This window comes from Xenopus laevis, chromosome 4S (genome assembly GCF_017654675.1).
Source record: "Xenopus laevis strain J_2021 chromosome 4S, Xenopus_laevis_v10.1, whole genome shotgun sequence".
In the NCBI taxonomy this organism is placed as follows: Eukaryota; Metazoa; Chordata; class Amphibia; order Anura; family Pipidae; genus Xenopus; species Xenopus laevis.
Window position 1 is genome coordinate 19,433,654 of NC_054378.1, and position 25,176 is coordinate 19,458,829.

A 25,176-nucleotide genomic window follows, 5' to 3' on the forward strand; every position below is an offset into this window, starting at 1 on the left:
AGGAGACAAAAGTAGACAGAAAAATGAAGCCGGGACTGATGGATTGAAATGAAATGAGTTTCCTTCAATAACACGGCTATAAATCATGCAGATGCGTGGGAAACATTGTAGCACAAGCGACAGTCACGAGTACGGCTGTGGATACGAGAAGTGAAAAAATCAGCTGTTCTGATTGGTGGCTTTCTATTTGATTCATCCAATCAAAGCACAAAAAGGTGTTTGTTTTTCATTGGAGATTTAAATTTCTGCAGGTGGGACACACTGTGCACCTACCTAAGCAACGTAATGTGAAATGAATGAAACGTGAATCTCCAAGATGAAAGGAAACAACTTCACTATTAAAGATTGTGCAAACCAGTGAAATACAAGTAATTCTATAACTGCAGTGTCCCTTTAAGAGCTCTAACTGGGGGTCAATATAGTTTAGAAAAAGGCACAATAGACCGATTTTTATAACTGGAATTTTTTTTTCTTTTTCCATTAAGTATTTCTTCCAAGGATCAACTTTTATAGCAAGTTCATGGGTATCTCCTTTCCCTTCTACAGGGTGTGTCTGTCTGTTATACCCAAGTCATTTCTAACCCTGGGAACAATACTGTTTGTTTTAGGTTTGTTGCATTATGTACTGTATAAAGATTTCTTTTATTCTGTTGCTCGGCGAGACCATTGACTCTTGCCGAGACGTCGGTGCATGTCTGCCAACACACCGTCAATGTGATCAGAATGAGAAGGATCTTTACTAGCAGGTAATGTAAATACAACATATAATAACCCTCTTCTGTTCTCTCACTTGAACGTTAAAGGGATCCTGTCATCGGAAAACATGTTTTTTTTTCAAAACACATCAGTTAATAGTGCTACTCCAGCAGAATTCTGCACTGAAATCCATTTCTCAAAAGAGCAAACAGATTTTTTTATATTCAATTTTGAAATCTGACATGGGGCTAGACATTTTGTCATTTTCCCAGCTGCCCCTGGTCATGTGACTTGTGCCTGCACTTTAGGAGAGAAATGCTTTCTGGCAGGCTGCTGTTTTTCCTTCTCAATGTAACTGAATGTGTCTCAGTGAGACATGGGTTTTTACTATTGAGTGTTGTTCTTAGATCTACCAGGCAGCTGTTATCTTGTGTTAGGGAGCTGCTATCTGGTTACCTTCCCATTGTTCTTTTGTTTGGCTGCTGGGAGGGGGAAAAGGGGGGTGATATCACTCCAACTTGCAGTACAGCAGTAAAGAGTGATTGAAGTTTATCAGAGCACAAGTCACATGACTTGGGACAGCTGGGAAACTGACAAAATCTCTAGCCCCATGTCAGATTTCAAAATTGAATATAAAAAAATCTGTTAGCTCTTTTGAGAAATGGATTTCAGCGCAGAATTCTGCTGGAGCAGCACTAGTAACTGATTCATTTTGAAAAAAATGTTTTTTTCCATGACAGTATCCCTTTAAGGACATACTGACAGCTCCATAATAACAATCCTGGTTCTATTCTGCCCCCAGTACTGGTGGGTCTACAGTTGTGACTCTTGGCTTAGATTGGATCAAGGAAGCAAATCCTTCACAGCGTTGAATCGATGAGGGTGCTATTCTAAGAACTTTTGCAATTTTAATTCCAAGATATTAAGAGATACATGTACTGTTAATATGAATGCATTTTGTTCCAACAGCACCACCTGCTGGTCACTTTCCTACCAGTCTGACCAACAAGTAGTCAAGGAAGTGGTCAGACTGGTGGGAAACTGACTAGCAGGTGGAGCTGTTGTTACAAAATTCATTCATATTAACAGTACATGTATCCCTTAATATCTTGGAATTAAAAGAAAATAAATAATGAATGTAAATTGCAAAAGTGCTTAGAATAGCACTCCCGTCAATTTTACATTCACTTATTTTAAAGGTTTACTAATCCTTTAAGGGGGAATTTTGAGTAAAAATACCCAGTGGGGCCACAAGATAAGCAATGTTCACTGTTGAGGCAAGAGTTAGAGAGATACCATATGGTCCATTCTAGTACCTTTTGGGTAAAGGCATTCCTTTTCTTAAGGCAAGACCTCAGCCAAGGAAAATTCCCATGGGCCCTTGCTCATTCCCACCATAGGTCTATATGACACCTATTGGATTTATCACTATGTGGGACCTTGAGGTTAGGTTGTTGGGCCCTAGGAGGCCTAGTCTGACATTGGCTAAAGGAAAAGCTTGATTTTATCATAGTTGAGGATACAGCCATTCTGCTTGTTGAGAATATTCATAAACCATAGAGGACAACTCTTATATAGAGGGAAGCACAAAAAATAAAATGGACTCCCTCTCTATGTGTCTGTACCCATACAAGCCCAAAGAACCCAAAACCTGCCTGGTGATGATGCACTCAGAGCCTCCATTGGAGTATTAGAGTGGACAGCTCTTGTCAAGGGCCCTATGGCAGACAGATGTTCATATATGCAGGTTGAAAGTGGCAGGGTGGCAGGCTCACAAACAAATGGGTGGCAGGGTGTGGCTTGTATAGGTAAAGGGTATGACCAAGTGTGCCAAGTATGACCAATTTTACTTAGTTGGCACCACCTAGGGGCTAATATCTCTCAGACCTTGCTTACAAAGTAGCAGAGGACCCCTTGTAATTGGGTCTATATACTTCAGCAATAAAATTGGTTTGTTACCAGTGTCAGACTGGGAAACCAGGGGCCCACCAAGTAACCTTAGACCAGGGGCCCACTCTCACTACTATTATTCTTCCTCTCCTCGCTCAACCTCTATTTTCCTAGTCTCTTTTCTTTATATACTATTATACTATAATCTATTATTCCATCTATTAAGCCACTTAGTTCTCATTAAAATCAAGAATGGCCATGAAATAGGCCAAATGTCTAACAGCATGAGGGCCCACTGCTTGGTACCCAGACTCTTCCTGAAGGCCACATGGTTTATTTATTTTTACCTCACATGCTATGTTGCTACCTGCTGACATATGGTCTATATCTAATTGAGTAATATGGCTGAGGGTTAAAAAGCTACCCTATCTGCTTTGTGATAGGACCAGATTCTGCTGCAGGAGGAGAGCAGAATATGGAAAGGCACATGCAATTGGAGATACAGTAAGGATAATGTTACAATGTCCCCCTTATATTAAAGGTATCATTCATTGGTCTGTGTTGTAGCACTTAACTGGCTGCTTAACATAAGCCAGGTCAGGCCCTCACTTTCAATTAGTAGCACATGATGTTATATAAAGACAATAAACTATTGGTTGTTATGGGTGTCATTAGTAGAAACATGCAAAAAGTGAATTAAGGTTGCACAAATCGTCAAGCTTTGTTACATTATTGACTTGTTACACACCAGACAAAACACAAATTGCTCCAAATATGGTTAACAAACAAAACAAAGGTGTTAGTGGTGCATCAGATGCCCATTAAGGGGTTTATTAATTTGCAAATCACAAGACTTATGAGCGATCAAATCACCTGCGAGTGACAAGGCGTCAGCCAATGAGAGGATCTAATAGTGGAATGTTGAAAGGAACTAAAGGCAGTGGAGGGAAATAGAGAAATAGGGAAGATTTTGAGAGAGAGATTAGAAACTGAAAGATGAAAAGAAACAATGCAGAATATGGCAGTGATTCAGATAAATACAGACAGGATGGAAAATAACAGAAACATAGAAAATGCCCATTTTACCAACCTTATTGCAAATTTCCCAATTGCTGAAATGACTGAGCGATGAAATACAAATGGTAAGTACATAAACACATTGCTTGGCCATTGATCAAAGCCAGGACAAATGTCATTTTGAAAAGAAAAAATTGTTTGGATCCCCTTGAAATGTACAGTAAATAAATCAAAGGCAGCTGATTCTCATCCCAAGTCAACAACTAGATCCTGTTACAGCATCGGAGATTAAGGGGTCACGGACCTCATAGGGTTTCTATGCTTAAAGTTGTGAGTGAAGGAATGTTACAGTAACACAAGGAAACAATGTTGTAATGTTATTGATATTTCCCTTGTGTTTGCTGTAGTATTTCCTAAAGAGATACATTGCATCCCCATTTCCTTAGTTTAGTAATAGCGGTGCTATTTAGGTAAACTAAGGCAAAGTCCACCTTTCCAGCTGACAGTCTCCTGTCGGGGACTACCACAGGCGTCAGTGGAGGCAAGTTTGGGCGATTTGTCCCATTTACCCTTGTCAGTTCCCAAACTGAACATGGGAAATGTAACCTTCACCCTCTCCAAATTGTAAGACAAAAAAAGTTCAAACATTCTAAATATTATAGAATTGTCGAAATGTAATAGTAAAAAAAAAATAATAAAAGTAGGGGTTACCTTCATTTTTCCCATAAATCCATAATTTATGTAGAATGCCTTCGCAACGGAAGCAGTAGGGCAGCTCCAACCCATATAAAGGGCATATTTTCCCCTTAAGAAGGAGTCTGCAGTTTATGTCACATACTCCGAGGTATTGTATGTTTTGCAAGTGAGAAATGTTGAGACCACAAAAACAACACACAAATCCCATAGATTGCTCTCGACTTGTGAGGCATTAGGCTTGGGGGAGGGGGGGGGATAAAACTGCGTCCTAAGGTTCCTGCAGAACCAGAACTTTTCTACAATACCATATTTCAGAGTCTTTGCTGTTCCATATTCTTAATTTAGATTTAAATGTTACTCACTATTAATAGGTAACTCCACTCACATTATAAAAAAAAATATTTAGCATAATGAAAGAAACTCTGGTGGAGTTTCCCTTTAATTTACTCCTTTGGTTGCCGCTTGTTTAATATATATCTTATAATGAAGTATTAAAAATCATTAAAGTACAAGTGCATTGAAGTCCACTCAAGACTCTATAAACATATAGCAATACATAGGGGCTCAGTGGCGATGGTAGGGTGATCATTTCAGGAGAAGACCAGAGGATCATGGTCAGTCTATTTCAAAAATCTCCTAGACCAGTGCCGTCCAACTGTAACCATAGAGATGGACCAGTTGTTCCCTATGCTACGTGTTTGATGGCTGGATTTTAATAAAATGTTGATGTCCAAAGAGGTCAGTGGGATTGGAGATCATAAAATCTCATGGCCAATTTCAGACTAAAGTTCTCCAACTGGACCTAGACCATCATCTTCTGTCTGGCAATCAGTATTTTTACCGCAACAATGGATCACACCAGACTTTCATTACATTGTCCAATGCTCTGGCAAACTATTTGAGGGATGTTCAGAGAACCTAATTCCTTAGCTCAAACCCTCCAAATAACCCCTTATTTGACTATGATCATTGGGTAACTTGATCTTGGTGCTACTGGGGGTCATTTTAAGTTGTCAGTCCATGCCAGAAGGCCATCAAACCAAAACTACTATTGCCTTACATAGCCTTATCTTCCAGTTGAAGTGCGCTGGAGGAGTAAGGCTGGAGGTTTGTGTAGCATCACAGAGAACATTCTATGGAAAGTGTTGCCTGTTAACCTCAGTGATCTTTGGCTGATTCCATGAATGCTAGAAGCCCATCAAACCAAAATTAGTATTGGCAGCCTTTATTCCAGTTGATGTGCACTGGAGAAGTAAGGCTAGAGGTTTAAGGTGCATCACATAGAACTTTCTATGGAAAGTGTTGCCTGGTAACCGACAGTGATCTTTAGCTGATTCTGTGAATGTGGAAGCAAAGATAGAAACTTAAAAAAACACTTTTTTTGGTCAACCAAACTGTAAACCACTTGGTAGCAACCCAACATTTCTGAATGAGGCTGCTCCGTACAACAGCTTGGGGACATCCCTGTAAACCACAACAAGATGGCTTGGTGCATATGGCAAAGTGCAAACCTAAAACTTCTCTTCCCCTTAAAATCTGGCGAACGTGTCCAGAAACCTACAAAAGGTCACCATCACCAGAAATGTAAAGGAAAAGCCATTGTGCAGCGCAGCAGAAAGGCAACAGTCACAGGGGAGGCCCCTCTAGGAAGGTGGATTAAGTGTTTTTGGACCACAGTGTGCTCTGCACTTGCTGCACTATATCCTGAACAGAGGGGCCTGCCTCATGGTACATAAGGGTTAGTACCTCTAGCAGAGCATACATAAGCGGGACCCCCACGCTCATCAGTTCATACATGTAGGCATAGCTCTGCTCGTTGTTCCTGACATGGCGATTGGCATCTTGCAACACACCGCGCATCCAGTTTGACAAGCGGCTCGGAATGGCAAGCAGATCCCGTGTCACCATAAGCGGCCAGCATAGCGTTTTCCTACATAAGGAAGGAATGATACCTGGAGAGCTTTCCCCGGAACTGCTGCAGGCGCTGTATGCACTGTCTGTGGCCACTTCAGCAGCTTCTGCCTCACTGCTTTTCCACGTCTTGTCCTCCTCCTGTAAAGCAGATAGGGGAGATGCTCACAAGGGGGCACATCATGCAATAATACCATGTTCAATGTGGTAAGTGGTGTATAGGTGCCCCCTACCAAAAAGTCATGCCAACTCTCTAGTAGAACAGGTACCATTAGTAATCATGGACCCCCATACTATTAAATTAACAACCATTCCCCCAGGTGACCCCATTTAATATCTCACTGGTCAACAGGGGCCCCTGGGTGGTATGCAGAATGGGTTTTTGTTGGAGAATATTGCACCACAACATGTTTCGGGCTAGGCCCTTTATCAAGTGTTGAAACTTGATAAAGGGCCTAGCCCGAAACATGTTGTGGCCAATTTTCCCCAATAAAAACACTTTGCAGTCATAGTTACTGCCTTGGATTTGTCCTGCTTTCTACTATAATATATGACCGTGTCTTTTCGGGGTGTGGACACAGGACACCCCTGCAGGAAATTCCACCTGCATTCGTGAATGGTGAGCTACAGTATACTTTAATTAGTGTATGCAGTATGGGGTCCCAATGAAAAGTAAAATACCCCTTCAGGGTTGGACTGGGTTAGCAGGACACTGGGAGAAAAACTCAGTGGGCCCAGCCGACCAGGACCTGCTCCATGCTGGATACCAAGCCCGCTGGATACCGTGGATACCCACTCCCAATCACATCAAGGTAACCTAGGTAAGCATCCCCAGACCTTGGCAATTATGAAAAAACCCAACCCAATTATCCAACCAACCCCAGCCCACCCCTGTACATGCCCCCTCCCCATCTGACCCTTTTATCTCTTGGGGTCCCCTCTGCCACAGGGCACCTTACCAAAGTGTCCCTTAGAACTGTAATGTAAAACCCATTGAAAGTTCCCAGGCCAGCACAAAATAATAACATTTGCCAAGAAGTTGCCCAAAATAGAACAAGCTGCCCCTGTTTGCAGAAACATGGAAACAGGAGAAAGCTGCACATCCCAAATGGAGGAATCTGGGGGGCTATAAATGGCAACAGCTGTTTTGGAAAATTGCAGGGAACTATAAAAAGCAATAGATCAGCCGATTGGGTCACTGGGGCAAATAGTTTTATTGGTCGGGTTGTTAGAGCTAAATATAAAGCAGCCAAGGCCCAGGATTCTGCCCCAGCAAGGAGTAGCCCTACCCCCAGAAGGATGTAAGGGCTAAAGATATTGGTCAACTGCTTTGAAAGTTGATTGGTTGCTAAGGGTTACTAGACCTGCATGAATCCTTGTCTGCTATTATAATTTTATAGGGGTGTATGTCTGGCTAGAGAAAATCTCAGACCCCCTAGTACTTTACATTTTTACTTCCTTTACATTCTCTCTTCCAGTCTCACCTGCACCTTTGACTCTGTCCTGCGTTTCCGATGTTTGTTCTTGGAGAAAGAATGCATGAAGTGCGGCTGGCAATAAAATTTACCTGCAAAACATCGAAAGGAAATCCCTTTATAAAAGCATTGGCCATGCTATTGCTTGCCTATGTTACCCAGCATCCTCAGCATAACAGATATAGAGATTAGAACATCGGTTACTGCTTGACATCGGTGTTACAAAGATGATACATTGTACAGAGAAAAGGTGCATGAAAAATTATTTTCACATCACTCATACTAGGGTCCTCCTGCTCAAAGAAAGGAGTCACAATAATTAGTCCATTGGTCACCTGTGCCCCTGGATAGAGACTCCTGCCAACAAGTAGAATGGGACCCCAATGAAATAAAAGGCCATTAATACACAAACATGCGCTTTTAAGTATCTTGGTGCCCCCTACCCCCTTAGCAACGGCTAAAATGTCAGATAAAATTTACACCTCCTTGCATATAGAGTCTCTGGGTGAGAACACAGCTGAAGCAATATAACTCTCAGTCTGCTTATAGCACTCTCAGTTGCTACACTCCATAGGACAGTTCTCTGTAGGTTGGTCCTGGGCAAGCCAGAACATAATGCCTTTTCCCAGGTCCCCTATACAATATATGAGCTTACCTTCTTCTACATTGAAGACGTAATTCCCCAGCCGAATACTGGTGGAACAGAAGGCGCACTTGAAACACTCTCGGTGGAAAAAGTGCCCCTCGGCGCTCAGCCGTTCCACCACATAGACGCGCCTCTTGCAGAAATAGCAGGTGTCGCTCCCTCCAATATTGGCAGGAAACTCTTTTCGTAGTGACCCCTGTGAATACACATTAAACACAAGTTTATATTTAGGTTTATATTTCAGCCAAGGGACCCAATGAAAAGGGGAATGATCTAGCACAGGAGGAAAGGGGGGTTCATTTTGTCGTTCTTCATGCACCGACATCAGCACCCTCTATACCTACAGTATATAGTCATATGTCCATTTAAGCATTCCCTATTTTGGCAATAATGAACATATGCAAGTTTTATTCTTAAAAGCTGATGATATATCTTCTAGACTGTAAGCTTTAAGGATCAAAAGTCTGTGATTGGTGTTGATTGTGTGTGTATATATATATATATATATATATATATATATATATATATATATATATATATATATATATATATACATAGTGAATAAAGTACCCCCTCTTGTAAAATATAAGGATATTATAAGTTACCGAGGAGTTTCATGACCATATAAAAACACGAGGCCGAAGGCCGAGTGTTTTTATACAGGTCATGGAACTCCGAGGTAACTTATAATATCCTCATATTTTACAACTGGGGGTACTTTATTAATTATAATACACAAATTTTAGTGAGTCATGTGACAGAAATTACATCACTAGTCACCGTTTATAACTGATGACATCACTACTCACCGTTTATAAGGATATAATTTACAAGATATTCATGGCTTTTGTGTATTATATATATATATATATACACACCTGAGGAAGGCTCTAGTATTAGAGCCGAAACATTGTAATACATTTTTCTTTTTTTCACCTTTACAAGTCCTGTGAGTGCGGTTTTTCCAACATTGTGTTATATATATATATATATATATATATATATATATATATATATATATATATATATATATATATATATATATATATATATATATATATATATATATATATATATATATATACCATGAACCAATTGGATTATATGGTGCACAAGACAAAGTGGTAAGTGCAACTCTAACAACTGGTCTGAAAGTGGAAATCACAAGTGTAAATCGTGGTATATGTGATAATTAACCCCCAAGGTACGTGACTACCTGTAGTGTTGCTGTAAATGTGAGTGCAATAGTGGAGGCAACAACACTTATGGGAAGGGAGCTGAGTGCACCATAAAGGACTGTGCCGTTTATATGTCATTATAGAGCTGCTGTGTACGTTGCAATCTAAAGCAGCTTTATGCATGAATTTTAATCCACAGATTTTTGATAATGAGTTTTAACTACAGAGTTCCATTCATACAGGCAGAATGCTGCTGGGGTGGGGGCAATATACTCTCCCACATCTGCCTCTTACCGAATCAGGAGACTTAGGTTTAGGTTTGTGATCACACATATAAAGATTGACAAGAACTTCAGCCACAGCGCCGATTCCGCTGGAAACCTTTCCTACAGTCATCTACCCGGCAACAAGGAGAGGAAGGAAAAGAAATGACAGGAAGTTATGAAAAGACGGGAAGTAAAGAATAAAAGGAAGTCAAAATGTCAACAAAGAAAGGAAGGAAGCAAGGAAAGGACAGAAAGTTGGGTAATTAAAGGGAAGAAACAAAAGATTACACAAACATATGAGGAAGTCAGGATATGATAGGAAGTAAAGTAAAGCAGGAAATTCAGAAGGTAAGGAAGTAAAAAAGTAAATGAAAGAAAGACATAATAAAGACAGGGCAAGAAAAAAGAAAGGAAAAGGACTAAAAGCCAAAAAAAATACAAATAGTAAAAACAAGAGATAAAGAAAAAGCAGAAATTCAAAAAAGAAAGAAAGTATGAAGTAAAAGTAAAGGTAGTAGATCAAGAAAATGGAGAAGAAAAGAAAACGGAATCTAAAATATAAGGAAAGTTGGAATTAATATAAAGAAAGGAGGTCAGAAAAGTACAAACTGGAAGGATGAAGAAAAACAGAAAAAGAGGAAGACAAAAAAAATAAAAGGAGGATGAGAAATAACCAAAAACAAACCATACTATCAAAGTGTCTGGGCCTATGCTGTGGACACCAATATTGGGGTGTTGGCATAGCAGGCCCTGGTTATCACCACGTGGGGGTGTTTCATTGTCAAGTCATACCCCCCACCCCACAACCTACTGGAGGGCAATAGGATCGCCAACAATTAAAACTAATCTAGTAAGTTTGGACAGTGGGAAGGTATCAAGCAGGTAAAAGCAAAAGTGGCTAAAGGTGTGTGTCCATCACTATTGCAAAAAGAGTTTTCCATGCCGGGGCAAGAAAGCAGTCTGATTAATGGAAAACAAACACCAGAAACATTATTTTCCCTTTAAATGACAAATTGGAAAAACGGGACAAGCATGCAGCAAGCCTTAGAGTCAGGAACATTCTACTGGATTCCTGCCTTTCTACTGATCTTAAGTGGGGTCTAAATAAATTCTCAATTTGATAAGTAGCTCTACTTCATTACCCCAGTCTAAATATACCATTTATTAATAATGTACCCCCTACTGTAAATGATAAGGATATTAGAAGTCACTGAGGGTTTCTGTGACCATATAAAGGCACAAGGCTGCAGGCTGAGTTATACAGTTACATAGTTAGTTACATAGTTACATAGTTAAATTGGGTTGAAAAAAGACAAAGTCCATCAAGTTCAACCCCTCCAAATGAAAACCCAGCATCCATACACACACCCTTCCCTACTTTTAATTAAAATTCTATATACCTATACTAACTATAGAGTTTAGTATCACAATAGCCTTTGATATTATGTCTGTCCAAAAAATCATCAGGGAACTCTGAGTATAACTCATGTATTATAAGAGATAATGTACCCCCTACTGTAAATGATAAGGATATTAGAAGTCACTGAGGGGTTCTGTGACCATATAAAGGCACAAGGCTGCAGGCTGAGTTATACAGGGATCTCTGAGTATAACTCATGTATTATAAGAGATAATGTACCCCCTACTGTAAATGATAAGGATATTAGAAGTCACTGAGGGGTTCTGTGACCATATAAAGGCACAAGGCTGCAGGCTGAGTTATACAGGGAGCTGTGAGTATCACTCATGCATTATAAGAGATATGTACCCCCTACTGTAAATGATAAGGATATTAGAAGTCACTGAGGGGTTCTGTGACCATAAAAAGGCACAGGGCTGCAGGCTGAGTCCTAATTTCAGAGCTACCATGGGCTTTATCTACAAGGAGTTTGTATCAGTTTTTAGCTAATGATGAAACACATCCTAATGAATGAGTATTAAAGGAACCTAAGACGGTAAGCTCCACTTGGAAAGGGACTGAAGTGAATGAGAAACTATATCTGCAAAGAGGCTGCATTAAACTCTTGTTTAAATAAAGGATTATAATCGTAATATAGTGAGTAAATGACTATCACATTTTAACCACTAGGTGGAGCTCTGCATTTGCCACAGACACTTTTCTGTTGACTGGTGCATGCGGTATGGCAGCTCCTAAGAATGTTTATAGATACAAATATACAGAGAAGGAATGTTCTGGGCACACAGTAAACTACCCCCTCATATTGTAATGTTATCTAAGAAAATTGGAGATAACTCACTTTATGAATGGAGGCTACTATTCCTATACAGACCGCTCTAATAACACAATAGGCTAAAATCTAAATTTTTTCTGATTTCACTTCCTGGAGCCCAAGTCTGATGCACTTTCAGCTTCTCACTCATTTCCTCTGGCAAAATGTGCTACAATGAGGGGCATGTCTTGGAAAGGATCAACATTCCTCTCAAAACATTCTCAGAATGTTTGGATCCTGGTTACAGTAATTACGGAATATTCCAACATCCAGAAACCAAAACACTAGCCATGTTACACTCTACAGAACATCTGGGATCTGGGTTTTTATGTAACCTCACCTCCACGAGGTAGGAGGTGCCATATTGATTCACTTAAACAGTACAGTATGAGTGTATAGCTCATTGTGTGCCCAGAACATTCCTTCTCTGTATATTTGTATTTATACATATGGGAGGAGGGAGGTGTCATATTAATTTCCTTCAACAGTACAGTATGAGGGTATAGCTTATTGTGTGCCCAGAACATTCCTTTTCTGTATATTTGTATTTATACATATGGGAGGAGGGAGGTGCCATATTTATTCCCTTAGACAGTACAGTATGAGGGTATAGCCAATTGCGTGCCCAGAACATTCCTTCTCTGTATATTTGTATTAATACATATGAGAGAAGGTCGGTGCCATATTAATTTTCTTAGACAGTACAGTATGAGGGTATAGCTTATTGCGTGCCCAGAACATTCCTTCTCTGTATATTTGTATTTATACATATGGGAGGAGGGAGGTGCCATATTTATTCCCTTAGACAGTACAGTATGAGGGTATAGCTTATTGCGTGCCCAGAACATTCCTTCTCTGTATATTTGTATTTATACATATGGGAGGAGGGAGATGCCATATTAATTTTCTTAGACAGTACAGTATGAGGGTATAGCGTATGCATACCCAGAGCATTCCTTCTCTGTATATTTGTATTTATACATATGGGAGGAGGTGCCATATTAATTCCCTTAGACAGTATAGTATGAGGGTATAGCTTATTGTGTGCCCAGAATATTCCTTCTCTGTATATTTGTATTTATACATATGGGAGGAGGGAGGTGCCATATTAGTTTCCTTAGAGAGTACAGTATGATGGTATAGCTTATTGTGTACCCAGAACATTCTTTCTCTGTATATTTGTATTTATACATATGGGAGGAGGTGCCATATTAATTCCCTTAGACAGTACAGTATGAGGGTATAGCTTATTGTGTGCCCAGAACATTCCTTCTCTGTATATTTGTATTTATACATTTGGGAGGAGGGAGGTGCCATATTAGTTTTCTTAGACAATACAGTATGAGGGTTTTGCTTATTGTGTGCCCAGAACATTCCTTCTCTGTATATTTGTATTTATACAAATCCTAATCTTAACAAGTCTGGAGTAACTATCTATTTAGATACCTACAAAGGATTTTCCATGATCCATAAGCATACAGTAAATCCCACTCCCTTATGAGTGACAGCTGGGGGCTAGAGGTCAGAGACTCACCTTGCATCACAGGAAGAGCTGCCTGGATGTTCTTACTTTGAAGTAAGACTTATTGCTTTTGGGCAAAGTTCCCTCAAAGAATAAAGAGACAGTGGCCCTTTAATTGATGCCTCTGTAGCCTGTGCCTAATGGAACTAGTGAGCTAACCATGTTCATTATTATAATATTATGGGAGGGGGGTCCCCTAGCATCTATAAAGCAGGTGCAGGTTCTGCGTTGCCTCACAAAGCCATTGTTGCTCATAAACAGCAATATGGTCTAGTTATAATAAACAGAGACTATTGTATAATGGCAGCATCAGTCCCAGCAGCAGCTTCCCCGATTCAGATAAATTCAATGCAAGTGCACAGGAAGGAAAATGAAGGGACTGGTGTAGGAAGATAATCATTCCCAGGGTGCAGAACCGGTTAACAGAGCTGCTCAGGAATATAGAATCTGATATCTGGCACTGGGAAGGTCTGCAGTTGGGACATAAATGGATTTACCAGAGGCCAAAGGGAAAATCTCCCTCAGCAACAAAAATTCTGAGATCAGCAGGAATGAATCCCTAGGTGTTTATTGTACAGACCTTAACCTGGGAAGAGTCACTGCTGCTCTACTGAGCTACAACTGGCCACTGCACCACTGTAGGGCTGGTTTAGGATAGGGGCTCCCAGATACAGAGGGGGTGTTTCTGACCAGTAGCATGCTGGGAGTTGAAGCTGAGCAACAGATTGGTGGCCAACCCTTGAATGCAACCCTTGGCTGGGAGCTGCCATACTGTTTGTCTTAGAGAAGGCTATCTCGGGAAATCAGCAGAGCGACTCCATGGGAAAGTGGCTGCCCCTAAAACCCCAAGAGCGCGGGAAGTGTCCATTTGCGTGACTGCATCGCAGCCAGTCCCCATTACTCCCATTCCCAGCATTCAGGATGTGCATCAGTAGATTGCAGGAAAGAAAAGCTTCCTGATCAGATGAGCAAACCTGAGACCCGGAACACCAAGACCCCCTATAAAGCATACTAAACCTAGAATATTCTGCTTCCACAATAACCTATTCCCTTATTCTACCTACTCTCTGACAAAAGAAATAAATAAATGTGCGTGTTTCGCTTTAATTCTCATTTGCTTTACAAAACAACAGGGGGTTCGGGGAGATGTGCTGAATCTAGGGTTGCCACCTGGCCGGAATTTTACTGGCCTGGCCAGTAAAAATGATGGTTGATCCCAATGTTATTAATAGGGAAAAAAAAATATATAGGAAGGCTGGTATATTTTTCCAGAAAAGGTGGCAACCCTAGCTGAATCAGGGACTGTCAGGGTTATATACACCCTCCCTGGGGCACGTATGCAGGTGCGTCAGTTCATACAGGAGTGACTTGATAAAATCACTGTTGTTATGGTTGTTAAAGAGACAGTAACACACTAGCGGGTCCTGTGTCAAACTCAAGGCTCAAAAACAGCTGCTTAGTAAGCTTGTCTAGTTTAAGAGAAAAAAAAGATTACTTCCCCTTTAAAAATGACTTTGCCTCATTAATTATATAATGTTCAAGGTTTCCAAAATCTACTGGACCCTGTTACTCAGGAGCAGCGTTAGCAAGCACATATAACACACAGGCTTGGTTATAAAGGTGTCAATAGACTGTCTGGCCAGCAAACAGGTTAACCCACAAAATTCACTCCAGGCAAGACCAATACCTGTTCTGGATCAGGGAAAAACAGTCTCTGTTTAGCAGCTTGACTCTCAGTGTTACCCCCCAGCGCTATAATCTAGTGGAGAGACAGAGGAGATGTTGAAAAGACAAGCTGCAAATCTGGCTGGTGTTGGGAAAGGATCATGGGAAATGTGGGGCTTGTTTGGTAGGAGACACGGGGCAGACTTGGGCTTCTCTTAGCTCTGTGCCAAGGTGATTTCATGCATTACTGACAATCCCACAAAATGCAAGTAATGTAAAGCCTATCCTGCTAACTGTGCAGGTCCACTTATAGTCCGTTCCAAGCTGCTTTTATGGATCGTATTCTTTGCTGTTGAAGGAAGAATTGGCAGCTGTGACTTCTTATCTGTGTTCCAAAGATCTATCCTTAGCTACTTGCCCCCCATCCCATGCACCATCTAGGTGTGCTCTTGCATGTGCATGCAGTTGTGACATCTGAGCAACTCATTGTGACGTCAACTCCAACAAATGGCAGGAAGAAAGTGAACTCAGGGCTTAAGGTCCCCATACACAAGCAGATATAAGCTGTGACAGATTAAGTCTAGCTTTCCCAATCAATATCTGGCCAAAAATCGGGCAGATGTCGATCAGACAGGTTTAAAAATCTGTCCCGTATTCTGCTTATTGTGATCTGATCATTAGGTCCTAGGGCCCACGATTGGATCAGCACAATATTGCCCACCTCTAGGTGTGCATATCAGGGAGAGATCCGCTCATCCGCCAAACAAACGGATCTTTCTATGTATAGGCTTTACAGCATTATTGATTTCATAAATGGTTTAGTCATGGTGTTTGGGGAAAGGTTAGCCATGATAAGAAAAGAAACCCAGTGCATAGAGATACCTTTTTAGTAGGCACAGAAGAGGGGGATGATTCGGAAGCAGATGAAGATGAAAGAAGAGGAGGCGGATCGGGAGTTCGGGAGCTGTTGTAAGGGATTTGGGGTGAGTGATGGGATAAGCCATGGGAGGGAAGTTTATTCTGTTTGGAGCAGAAGGACAGGAAATATTAGGTGACGGGGTCAGAAGGATTTCCCCAAACTCAACAAAGGAACAAGCTGCATGTGAAATAGACTGAAATGTACATTCTGCCAGACTTCCCAATATTATTATATATTTATATATCCCTGTGTGTTTATGTCCAGAACCTCATTGTTCTGGCTGTTACGGACCCGCTCTATAAACAGCCTGACTGCAGCAGAACAAGATCCGTGCTCTGCTGCATCTCTCACCCCATGACTTCAAAGTCTCATTACGTAAATATCCCTGATCCCTCGGAGCGACGGAGCAATCGTAACAGAACACCAATTAAAGGGGAACTGTCACTAATATACATAGGCTGTGTTATGATGATACTTTATGATGTAGCCAATCATTTTCACAGTTTTTTAGCTTTTTATTCAGCAGCTCTCCAGTTTGCAATTTCAACTGGTTGCTAGGGTCCAAATTACCGTAGCAACCCTGCAATGATTGGAATAAGAGACTGGGACAGGCCTGAATAGAAAGATGAGGAAAAGTTACAAAAACAATACATTTGTAGCCTTACAGAGTATTTGTTTTTTTAGATGTGGCAAAAAAGAAAAGGCAAATTAAAAAAAAAAAATGTAAGAAATGAATAAAAGTTGCTTAGAATTAGCCATTCTAAAACATACTAAAAGTTGACTTAATGGTGAACCTCCCCTTTAATAAGGCTTGTGCCTCCCCTGGAAACATAAGATTAATTTCAAAATTCAGCAGGTAAAATGGATCTCGGTTGTCATGACCCAACCAATAATTTACTTGTCCAGTCAGAGAGATTAAAAACAGACCTTCTCAACGGTCAAAGTCTTTCGCATCTATATCAGGAATTCTCCACATTCCACGCTCAAGGGAAAGTAAACTGTATTTTGGATACATTTCAGACTTAGCAGCCGCGTCACTGTGGGCCTAAATTTATTCACCTTGGGCAAATCCACAGAGCTGAACAAGGAGGCCAGATGAGCAGCCTTCTCCTTTATGTTCTTTTTCTGAAACTCGCTGTTTAATAAATTCTGAGCCCGTTTCTGTAGCAACAGGGAGAGGGAAAGGAAGGAAGGAAAGAAAAGAGAAGAGAATTGTAGCACAGGAAAGAAGAATAACTACAATGAGAATAAAGATCAAAGCTACAGGAACGCTACTGCCAAGAGATGAGAGGCCGATACTTTACCTGACCAACGTGGAAAAACTGCCGAATGCAATATTAACGTATATTATATATGTGAAATTTGAGGGGTGCTTAACTCTCTGCCTTTAAGCTGAACTACAACTCCCAGCATCCAAACACAGCCTTTTCTTTTGGAGCACTAATACTAATACTGATCCCTGGGTTTAAGTATAAAGCAACAGAAACAGAGCCATCACAAAGGGAAAGTGCAACTCAATACGGAGCAACCAAAGCTTACTGCAGTTATCAGTGTACAGAGGGCTTGGGCCTGGACCTTCCTCACCGAACAGACCCAATATTCCTGCGTCCAACAAGAACCCCACCCCCAAGGAACAGCCCATAGCTTATACAGTAACAGATACCATAAAAATATGGCAGCATACCCATTCCCCTGTACTAAGGACAATTCAGCAGGAACAGCCCCTAAGTTTGCTCATAGCCTGTACAGAGAGATTCAATAAAACTAAGGCAGCATAGGTATCTCCCCTGTACTAAGCACAATTCAGCAGGAACAGCCCATAAGTTTGCTCATAGTCTACAGAGAGATCCCATAAAGCTATGATAGCATAAATATTCCCCTGTACGAAGTATAAGCAACAAAAAGGATGCTAGGATGTGTAGTTCATCCACAGCTGCAGAGATATAAGCCCTAGATAACACAAACACACATTGATTATCTCACGGTTGAGCCCCCTAGGGAATCCGATACAGAAGCATTATGACTTGCTAAGAGTTGTCGCTATGGGTGATATTATGGGGTTACACAGTATAATAGCAATGTGATTAAATGGCACAGAATTAGGAGACAAAGCAATGAATGAAGGCAAAGGGTGAGCTGGGGGGTTATTCACCTGCTGAGTTTTCTCTTCAAGATCTTGGAGGCGTTGGAGAATGTTAGAGAGGAGAAGAGCAGAGGGACAGGCAGAAGAGAAAGATTCACTCCTTTCCAGGTCATCTGGGTGGGATTCCACTCTCTGTACGACCCTCAGCTCACGAGTCAGTTTAGCCAGTGCAAGCCTAGACTGTACGGGTGGTCTGACCACCGGCTGTGTCCTACCTACTGTCTGGAACTAGGGAAGAAAGTGCAAGTGAATAAAAGGGATTGTGCAGGCCTTGGGAGGTCCAACACAGTGCAATAAGCATGCATGGGCATATAGGCCATTGACCCCTCCGGGGCTGCCACTTGGGGGGGGGCAATACTTCTATCAGGGGTATCAGTTGGTTTGTTGATTGGGCAGAATTTAAAAAGTCATCTGCCGATGCACCACTGTCCATTTAGCCCACAGTGTAGGGACTTATAGTTCCACTTAATGTGGCAGCTAGATGCACTAGGGGGGATACAGGGGTATAGGGGACATTCAGATCTCTATTGAAGCCCCAAATGATCTCATCATTCATGGAGCACTGCCCTCCACCATTAGAAAAGTCCTGCATGCATTAAAGTCGTACCTGCCTTTCAGGCCTGGACTGGCAATCTGTGAGTTCTGGCAAATGCCAGAGGGGCTGCTATAAGGTCCCATAGAAAGTCAGTATTTAATGGGCTGGTGGAGGCTGGTTGGGCCTCTATGTAACTGAAATGCCAGGGCCTATTTTAATTCTCAGTCCGGACCTGCAGTGCCTTTTAGTCTCAGGCTGCGGCGGGCTGGGGGTTGGATCCGGCTTAGCAAAACAAGGGTTAACGGGAGGAGGATCAGTAGGGGGGGTGATCTACATCAGAGAGGCTTAAAGACTCCTTCATGGATGGACAGTAAGGCAGAGAAACACATGATTAGCGAGAGCAGCAATGGTTAACTAGCAAACCTTTCAACGTTACTGAACTACAACTCCCAGCAAGGTTGGTGGGAGTTGTAGTTGGTAGCAGCCAGTTGACCAAGCCTTCGCAAAAGAGAGTACAAGAGAGATTAATATGAACAGAAAAAAGCAATGGAAAGCGACCCAACAAAGGCCAAGTTCTACCCTCTGAAATGTTCCATTAGAGTTGAACACAAACAATGTCTAATTATAAATTCCTCTGATTGCACTCAATGTAATTAAAATAATGAACTGTTGCTATGAACTGCATAACAACCAATCAGCAGCTAGGTCTAGGGCACTTAAAAGAACGAAAACAAGTCAACATCTGGTTGTTATTGGTTGCATAGTAACCAATAAGCAGTTAGGGTTTTTTTTTAGTGCAGATGGAATAATGAAAGTTAAAAACAGGTTGCTATGGATTACATTATGCATAGCAACCAGTAGGCAGTTATCTTTCTTTAGTTTAGTGCAGTTAGAATAATGGAAGCTATTGATTGGTTGCTATTGGGTGCATAACTCATTTTTAAATGTCTAGCACATTATAAGAATAAAGGGGGAATCTGATTGGTTGGTATAAACCCCCCAGTCTGTTATTCAACATCCCCATTCATTAAAATGTCGTTCTTGTCCATGGGAATGGCTGTACGGAAATGGGTTAATAAGTCCCAGAAACAGTAACAGGAAAACTACTTAAGCTCCATTTGCCAAATTAGATTGCTAGCTCTCTGGGACAAAGGTGAAATCTTCGTTGAAAGAAACATAAAAGGGATGAACATTGTAACTGGCAAACTGGGCTGGAGATGATCTCCCATCTCTTACCTGTCGCCGCAGTGACGTATTCGGGGCATTTTCCTCGAATTTGGCAAGTAGCTGCGTCGCCATGGACTTCACTTTGTTCTGATTGATGACCTCTTTGGTGTCGTTGCACTCGTTTCCCGAATTCACATTTCTGCTTGGGATATTGGGGGGCTGCAAAACATATAGCAGAAGGGTTGCACTTAACTAGTGGGTATTTTGTCATCCTCAGTTGCTACGTTCCTGTGTGAAAGGAGGTTCCTGTTCTCCTACTTTGTTCTTAAAGAGGAACAGCTGAAAATGAAAATAAACTCACAACAATGGCAAGTGAATCTGGAGCAGCTCCTGCAACCTTGGGTGGGGTAACCTGAGTCCACCTGTGCTGCTGTGTTTACAGATTCATGGTGCCTATCAGGGGCAGGCAGCATGAGCCCTATGGTAGAACTGGGAAACCAGTCATGAGGTTGAGGGAACATTATAAACCTAGTTGCCAAAAAAATCCACAAAGGAAGAGTCAGATCTACAGTAGAGATATCGATTTCCCAAATCAAAGCGTGCAGATTTGGGAGGGCCCATAACTCCAATGTGCTATCCCCACTTTATGATGTGAATGTGAAGCCTTTACGAGGGTCTTTGATCCCAGGCATAAAACAGGGACCTTAAGGAATTCTAAACACAATAATTTCTTGGCTTCTGCGAATCCATTGCAGGCCAGTAAATAAGCCCTTTCACAGTAAGCTCTGATTCCTGCTCTTTATCAGGGGTAGACAGCATGAGTCATTGGGAAGCACTAGGGAGAAACACTCTAAGGTTAGAGGAACATCATTTAATATATATATAATACACAAAAGCCATGAATATTCTGTTAATTATATAGTGAATAAAGTACCCCCACTTGTAAAATATAAGGATATTATAAGTTACAGAGGAGTTTCATGACCATATAAAAACACGAGGCCGAAGGTAACTTCTAATATCCTCATATTTTACAACTGGGGGTACTTTATTTATTATAATACAAAAATTTCAGTGAGTCATAATTTCACAGCCTCGCCGCACCCCCACCTAATGGTTTTAAAAACTAGTGGTGAGCACAACTTTCCCTTGTTTGTTATAGTTATACAGGAGCAGTGACCAGCTCCATGTTGTAGCTCCCACCCTCTCCAACTACAGTCAGGTGATCCCACTGGTGTCTAATAAAAGGGCAGCCAAGTTTGGGAGTTTTACTTTGAAAGCAGCTAGTAAGTTGCAGGTAAAACATAGTCGTCCCTTTGTAAAATATATAATGAAACTATAGAATTCTTAATGAATCAGATGAAAATTAAGTGTAGGACTGGCCAGATATGGGATGACAGTGACGTAGTTGGCCAGCTTAAATATATTGCAATATATGGACAAACAATCCCTGTTTTGTTTAAAGGGTAAGGCATTTTTCAGTAGCAGTATGCACAAAATGTCTCTGTCTTAAATATATTGATAATGGGTTGAGTGCTGAGGACTTTTGTAATTGTCTATATATATATATATATATCTATATATATCTATATATATCTATATATATCTATATATATATATATATATCTATATATATATATATATATATATATATATATATATATGTATAAAAAAGTATTTAGTGAATGCTAGTGTGTTTAGAGAAGAAATGATCCCCACCTATTCCCAAAATGCGCCTAAACACTGCAAGTGTTGAACGATAGAATTTCGTGCTGTCTGAGAATAAAGCAATAGCCTGTTGATAAATATTCACTGGGTACAGGATTATTTCTCCTTCATTACATATGAAAACGTGACTGAGATAATAACATCAACGTAGTGTGATAAACATCATGAACCCCTCTATTCACCCGCTGAAGGAAGGATACGCTTGATGCCAATTTATTCTCTTTATATAAGGAGATCTCTTTGCCTTTATAAATAATACAGTATGAGGGTTTAGCTTATTGCTTACCCAGAACATTCCTTCTCTGTAAATTTGTATTTATACATATGGGGGAGGTGCCATATTGATTCCCTTTTAGACAGTACAGTATGAGGGTATAGCTTATTGTGTGCCCAGAACATTCCTTCTCTGTATATTTGTATTTATACATATGGGAGGAGGTGCCATATTGATTCCCTTAGAGTAGACAGTACAGTTGAGGGTATAGCTTATTGTGTGCCCAGAGCATTTCCTCTTTGTATATTTGTATTCATACATAGGGTAGGAGGTATGGCATTAGGATACTTGTGTCAAATTGTGATGCTCAGAATGTTTACAGTAGCAGTGAAATTCCAAAGCTCAGCACAAAATCGAGGAGCAGCTGTCATATGGTTTCGTGCAAAGGAATAAGGATTCAGGGAGTGCTATAAAGGCCCTGGTGTTGTCTTCCTAAATATTTCCAGTGGTTTAGGATGAATGAAATCCTGGATAAAGTTACAGTTCCTACAAAAAATCAGGTCTGCACACTCAAACACGAATCTTTAGACTCAGGTGGTAAGATTGAAATATGTTTTACTAGTTAAAAAGAACAAGCAAACAAAAAGCATAATGTTTAACAAAAACAAAAAACATTTCACATGATGCTAATATACATACCACCCTTAAGGTACAAGCAAGGCAGAAAAGAAGACTACAAGGAGCGAATACACCTGCCAAAATGAGAACAACCCCAACGTTTCGGCAAATAGCCTTTGTCAAGGGGATTTGAGTGTGCAGACCTGTTTTTTTGTATGTACTATATTTGGTTGCTCTGTAGGGGTGACCTAAAGGTTATTTTGCACCTCCCACTGCATTGTTTTCTTTTGTATATTTTGAATAAGGTGTGCCCTCCATTTATCTGTATTTCCATAAAGTTACAGTTCCGAAAGCAGTGAGCTGGTGTAACAGAATTCAGCTGCCGCCTCTTGCTGGGCTTTGTTTTTACATGTTACAGCGGAGAAATCCAATGCAGAATATTCTGGTGCATGCTGGGTTAAGCTGTGAGAGAAGCTCACCTTTGAATTAATTGTTAGTGTCACAGATGGTAAGTTTTGTGGTTGCAGCAGCCAGAAACTGATTATGTGCTTTATGGCTAAGATTCTAGCTATCTGTATAACAGAGCATTCTGTCCCAGTGGCTGCACAGATCCTATTTGATCCCCATTGGAAGCAGCAGTCCTGCCCTGCTTTATGGCAACTGAGATTCTAGCTATCTGTATCACAAAGCATGCTGTCCCAGTGACACAGAAACAATTTGGATCACAGTATTTTTGTTAAAGAAAAACTGTAGTTTGTCACATCACTATTCAGATGCACCAACCTCTTCAAAGCAACGGAAGATTGTCCTTCTTCTCTTGTTCAGTTCACTGTCTTCTGACGTCTTTTCATCCTGGGCAGCAAACAGAGGACTTGCATTAATATTATATAAATTATATATATCTGTCATCTATGTATCTCCTCATACAGATCTGAGCTCAGTTTACACTGAAATTATCCCTGGTGCTAATCACTTCTCTCTGCTTTCCAATACTCCTGTCCCAGGCTCTTCTAAGCACACTGGGAGCGTGTAAGGATACACAATGCTGACACCAATGCAAAAGTTGGTCCAATGTGCATTTCAGTACCAAAAAGCAAGATAAAAAATTATCTGCAAGAACCCAGTGTGTATTTAGTTCTTACTTTGAAGTTCCTCATGAATTTTCCTTCCCACAAAGTTTTACTAATCTTTCTTCCCCCTTATCTGTAACTGTAACCCTTTTATGAGCTAAGGGAGCTCTTACCAAGGGTTTGACCTGCATGGTGCACTTGAAAAGAATAGCAACCACTATACTAGACCCACCTGATTCAGATCAGAACATTAGAACCTTCACTAGGTGTATTTAACCAATAGCCAGTCAGTGCAGTATAATATCCAAAGGGCAAAACTTGAAGTCAACCAGAACATTGGAAACTTCACATAACAAGACTATACTGTAGACTACATAAGTACTTGAATATTCACAGGATGGCCAACCTGTAGCCAACAAAGAACTCTAGATGATATTCAGAGCTACACTGGACTCTATCCAACCAAATCATTAAAATTCACATGTCTAGGCCAACCTACATCCATACATAGCATTAGAATAATGACAAAGCTAGACCAACCTCCAGCAACCCAAGAATCAATTGAGAGAGCATTATAACCTTCATGGAATCATCCCAAAGCATGTTCTAGCCAGCTAGAGCCTTCACATTTCAATATTCATCATACAGACAGTGGTCAACCACAAGAGGAGAAGGCAGATAAAAAGAGTGCAAAGAACATCTTCAGCTCTATGTGCTGGCATCACTCTAAAGGTACCCTAGAAGGAACCACCCAAGAAGATACATTCCTGGAGGTACACGACAGATGCAAAGTGCCATTAGTGCATTATCTCTAGCATGAGCTAGGCGTTTGGTGATTGGGTTTATGTTGAGATCTCTACAAGTCATTCGGGGAGAGCACCTCCCACTGTTTTTGGTTAAGGAAGCTAATAGCCTCAACTAGATGGCACGGCCTGAGTGGCCTATACTGTTTATGAACACGTCATATACATTTACCATCGGAGGCTAAGAAAGCAAATTAGGAATAGTCGTAAAATGAGATCACCCTTATCTGCCGCATGTGCACTTCCTTGTATGGAGATATAAACCAATTTGTTTTTGTTGCCATGGCAATCAATGGTCTGATCACAATGTCAGGATGCCTATAGGTCTTTCAGTGTGAAGTAACTCAAGATGTAAGATCAAAGGTGTAATGGAGTCTACTGACCTGCTCCAAGATGGCGTCCAAAATGGCGATTCCTCTTCCCTGCACATGGCTCCGGGTGGTCGCAATCATCCTGCATCATCTCCTTCTTGCCCTGTGATTGGTCGCCGGCGACGGAACGGACGCCGGCGTCAGAATCGGGCGCCGGCGTCAAGGCGTCAGCGTGGGGACGCTGGCGTCTGCGTCTGACGCCAGCGCGTCAATTTTGGCGCCAATAGACTGGACTATAAAGACCCTCATTTCCATCCTGACCTTGCCCAATTATAGGTCTATTTCATATAGTTCCTGGGTGCGATATATTCTGTTTTGCTTATCCGTGTTTGAACCTTGCCTGTTATCGACTTTGAATCTGTACTGCCTGTCTTGACCATTCTGCCTGTTTTACGACCATTCTTTGATAAACCCT

General features: G+C 41.0%; 1 protein-coding gene across 6 annotated transcripts in view; it reads right to left on the reverse strand.

Annotated features, from left to right (window-relative positions):
* LOC108715283 (F-actin-monooxygenase mical2-like) overlaps positions 1 to 25,176 on the reverse strand; it is a 108,498-nt gene that overhangs the window by 32,206 nt on the left and 51,116 nt on the right. The window contains exons 15-25 of one of the 6 annotated variants that reach the window (XM_041561000.1): positions 23,301 to 23,369; positions 20,027 to 20,176; positions 18,265 to 18,483; positions 17,172 to 17,273; positions 16,076 to 16,213; positions 15,216 to 15,287; positions 9,804 to 9,905; positions 8,341 to 8,527; positions 7,695 to 7,777; positions 6,252 to 6,351; positions 3,460 to 3,517 (exon numbers count right to left, since the gene is read on the reverse strand). In XM_041561000.1, the coding sequence (XP_041416934.1) occupies positions 3,477 to 3,517; positions 6,252 to 6,351; positions 7,695 to 7,777; positions 8,341 to 8,527; positions 9,804 to 9,905; positions 15,216 to 15,287; positions 16,076 to 16,213; positions 17,172 to 17,273; positions 18,265 to 18,483; positions 20,027 to 20,176; positions 23,301 to 23,369 (1,263 nt within the window). In that variant the 3' untranslated portion in view covers positions 3,460 to 3,476. Of the gene's footprint in view, positions 1 to 3,385; positions 6,352 to 7,694; positions 7,778 to 8,340; positions 8,528 to 9,803; positions 9,906 to 15,215; positions 15,288 to 16,075; positions 16,214 to 17,171; positions 17,274 to 18,264; positions 18,484 to 20,026; positions 20,177 to 23,300; positions 23,370 to 25,176 lie in introns of those variants that run through there. The other 5 variants (XM_041560999.1, XM_041560996.1, XM_041560997.1 and 2 more) reach the window with 5 other exon arrangements.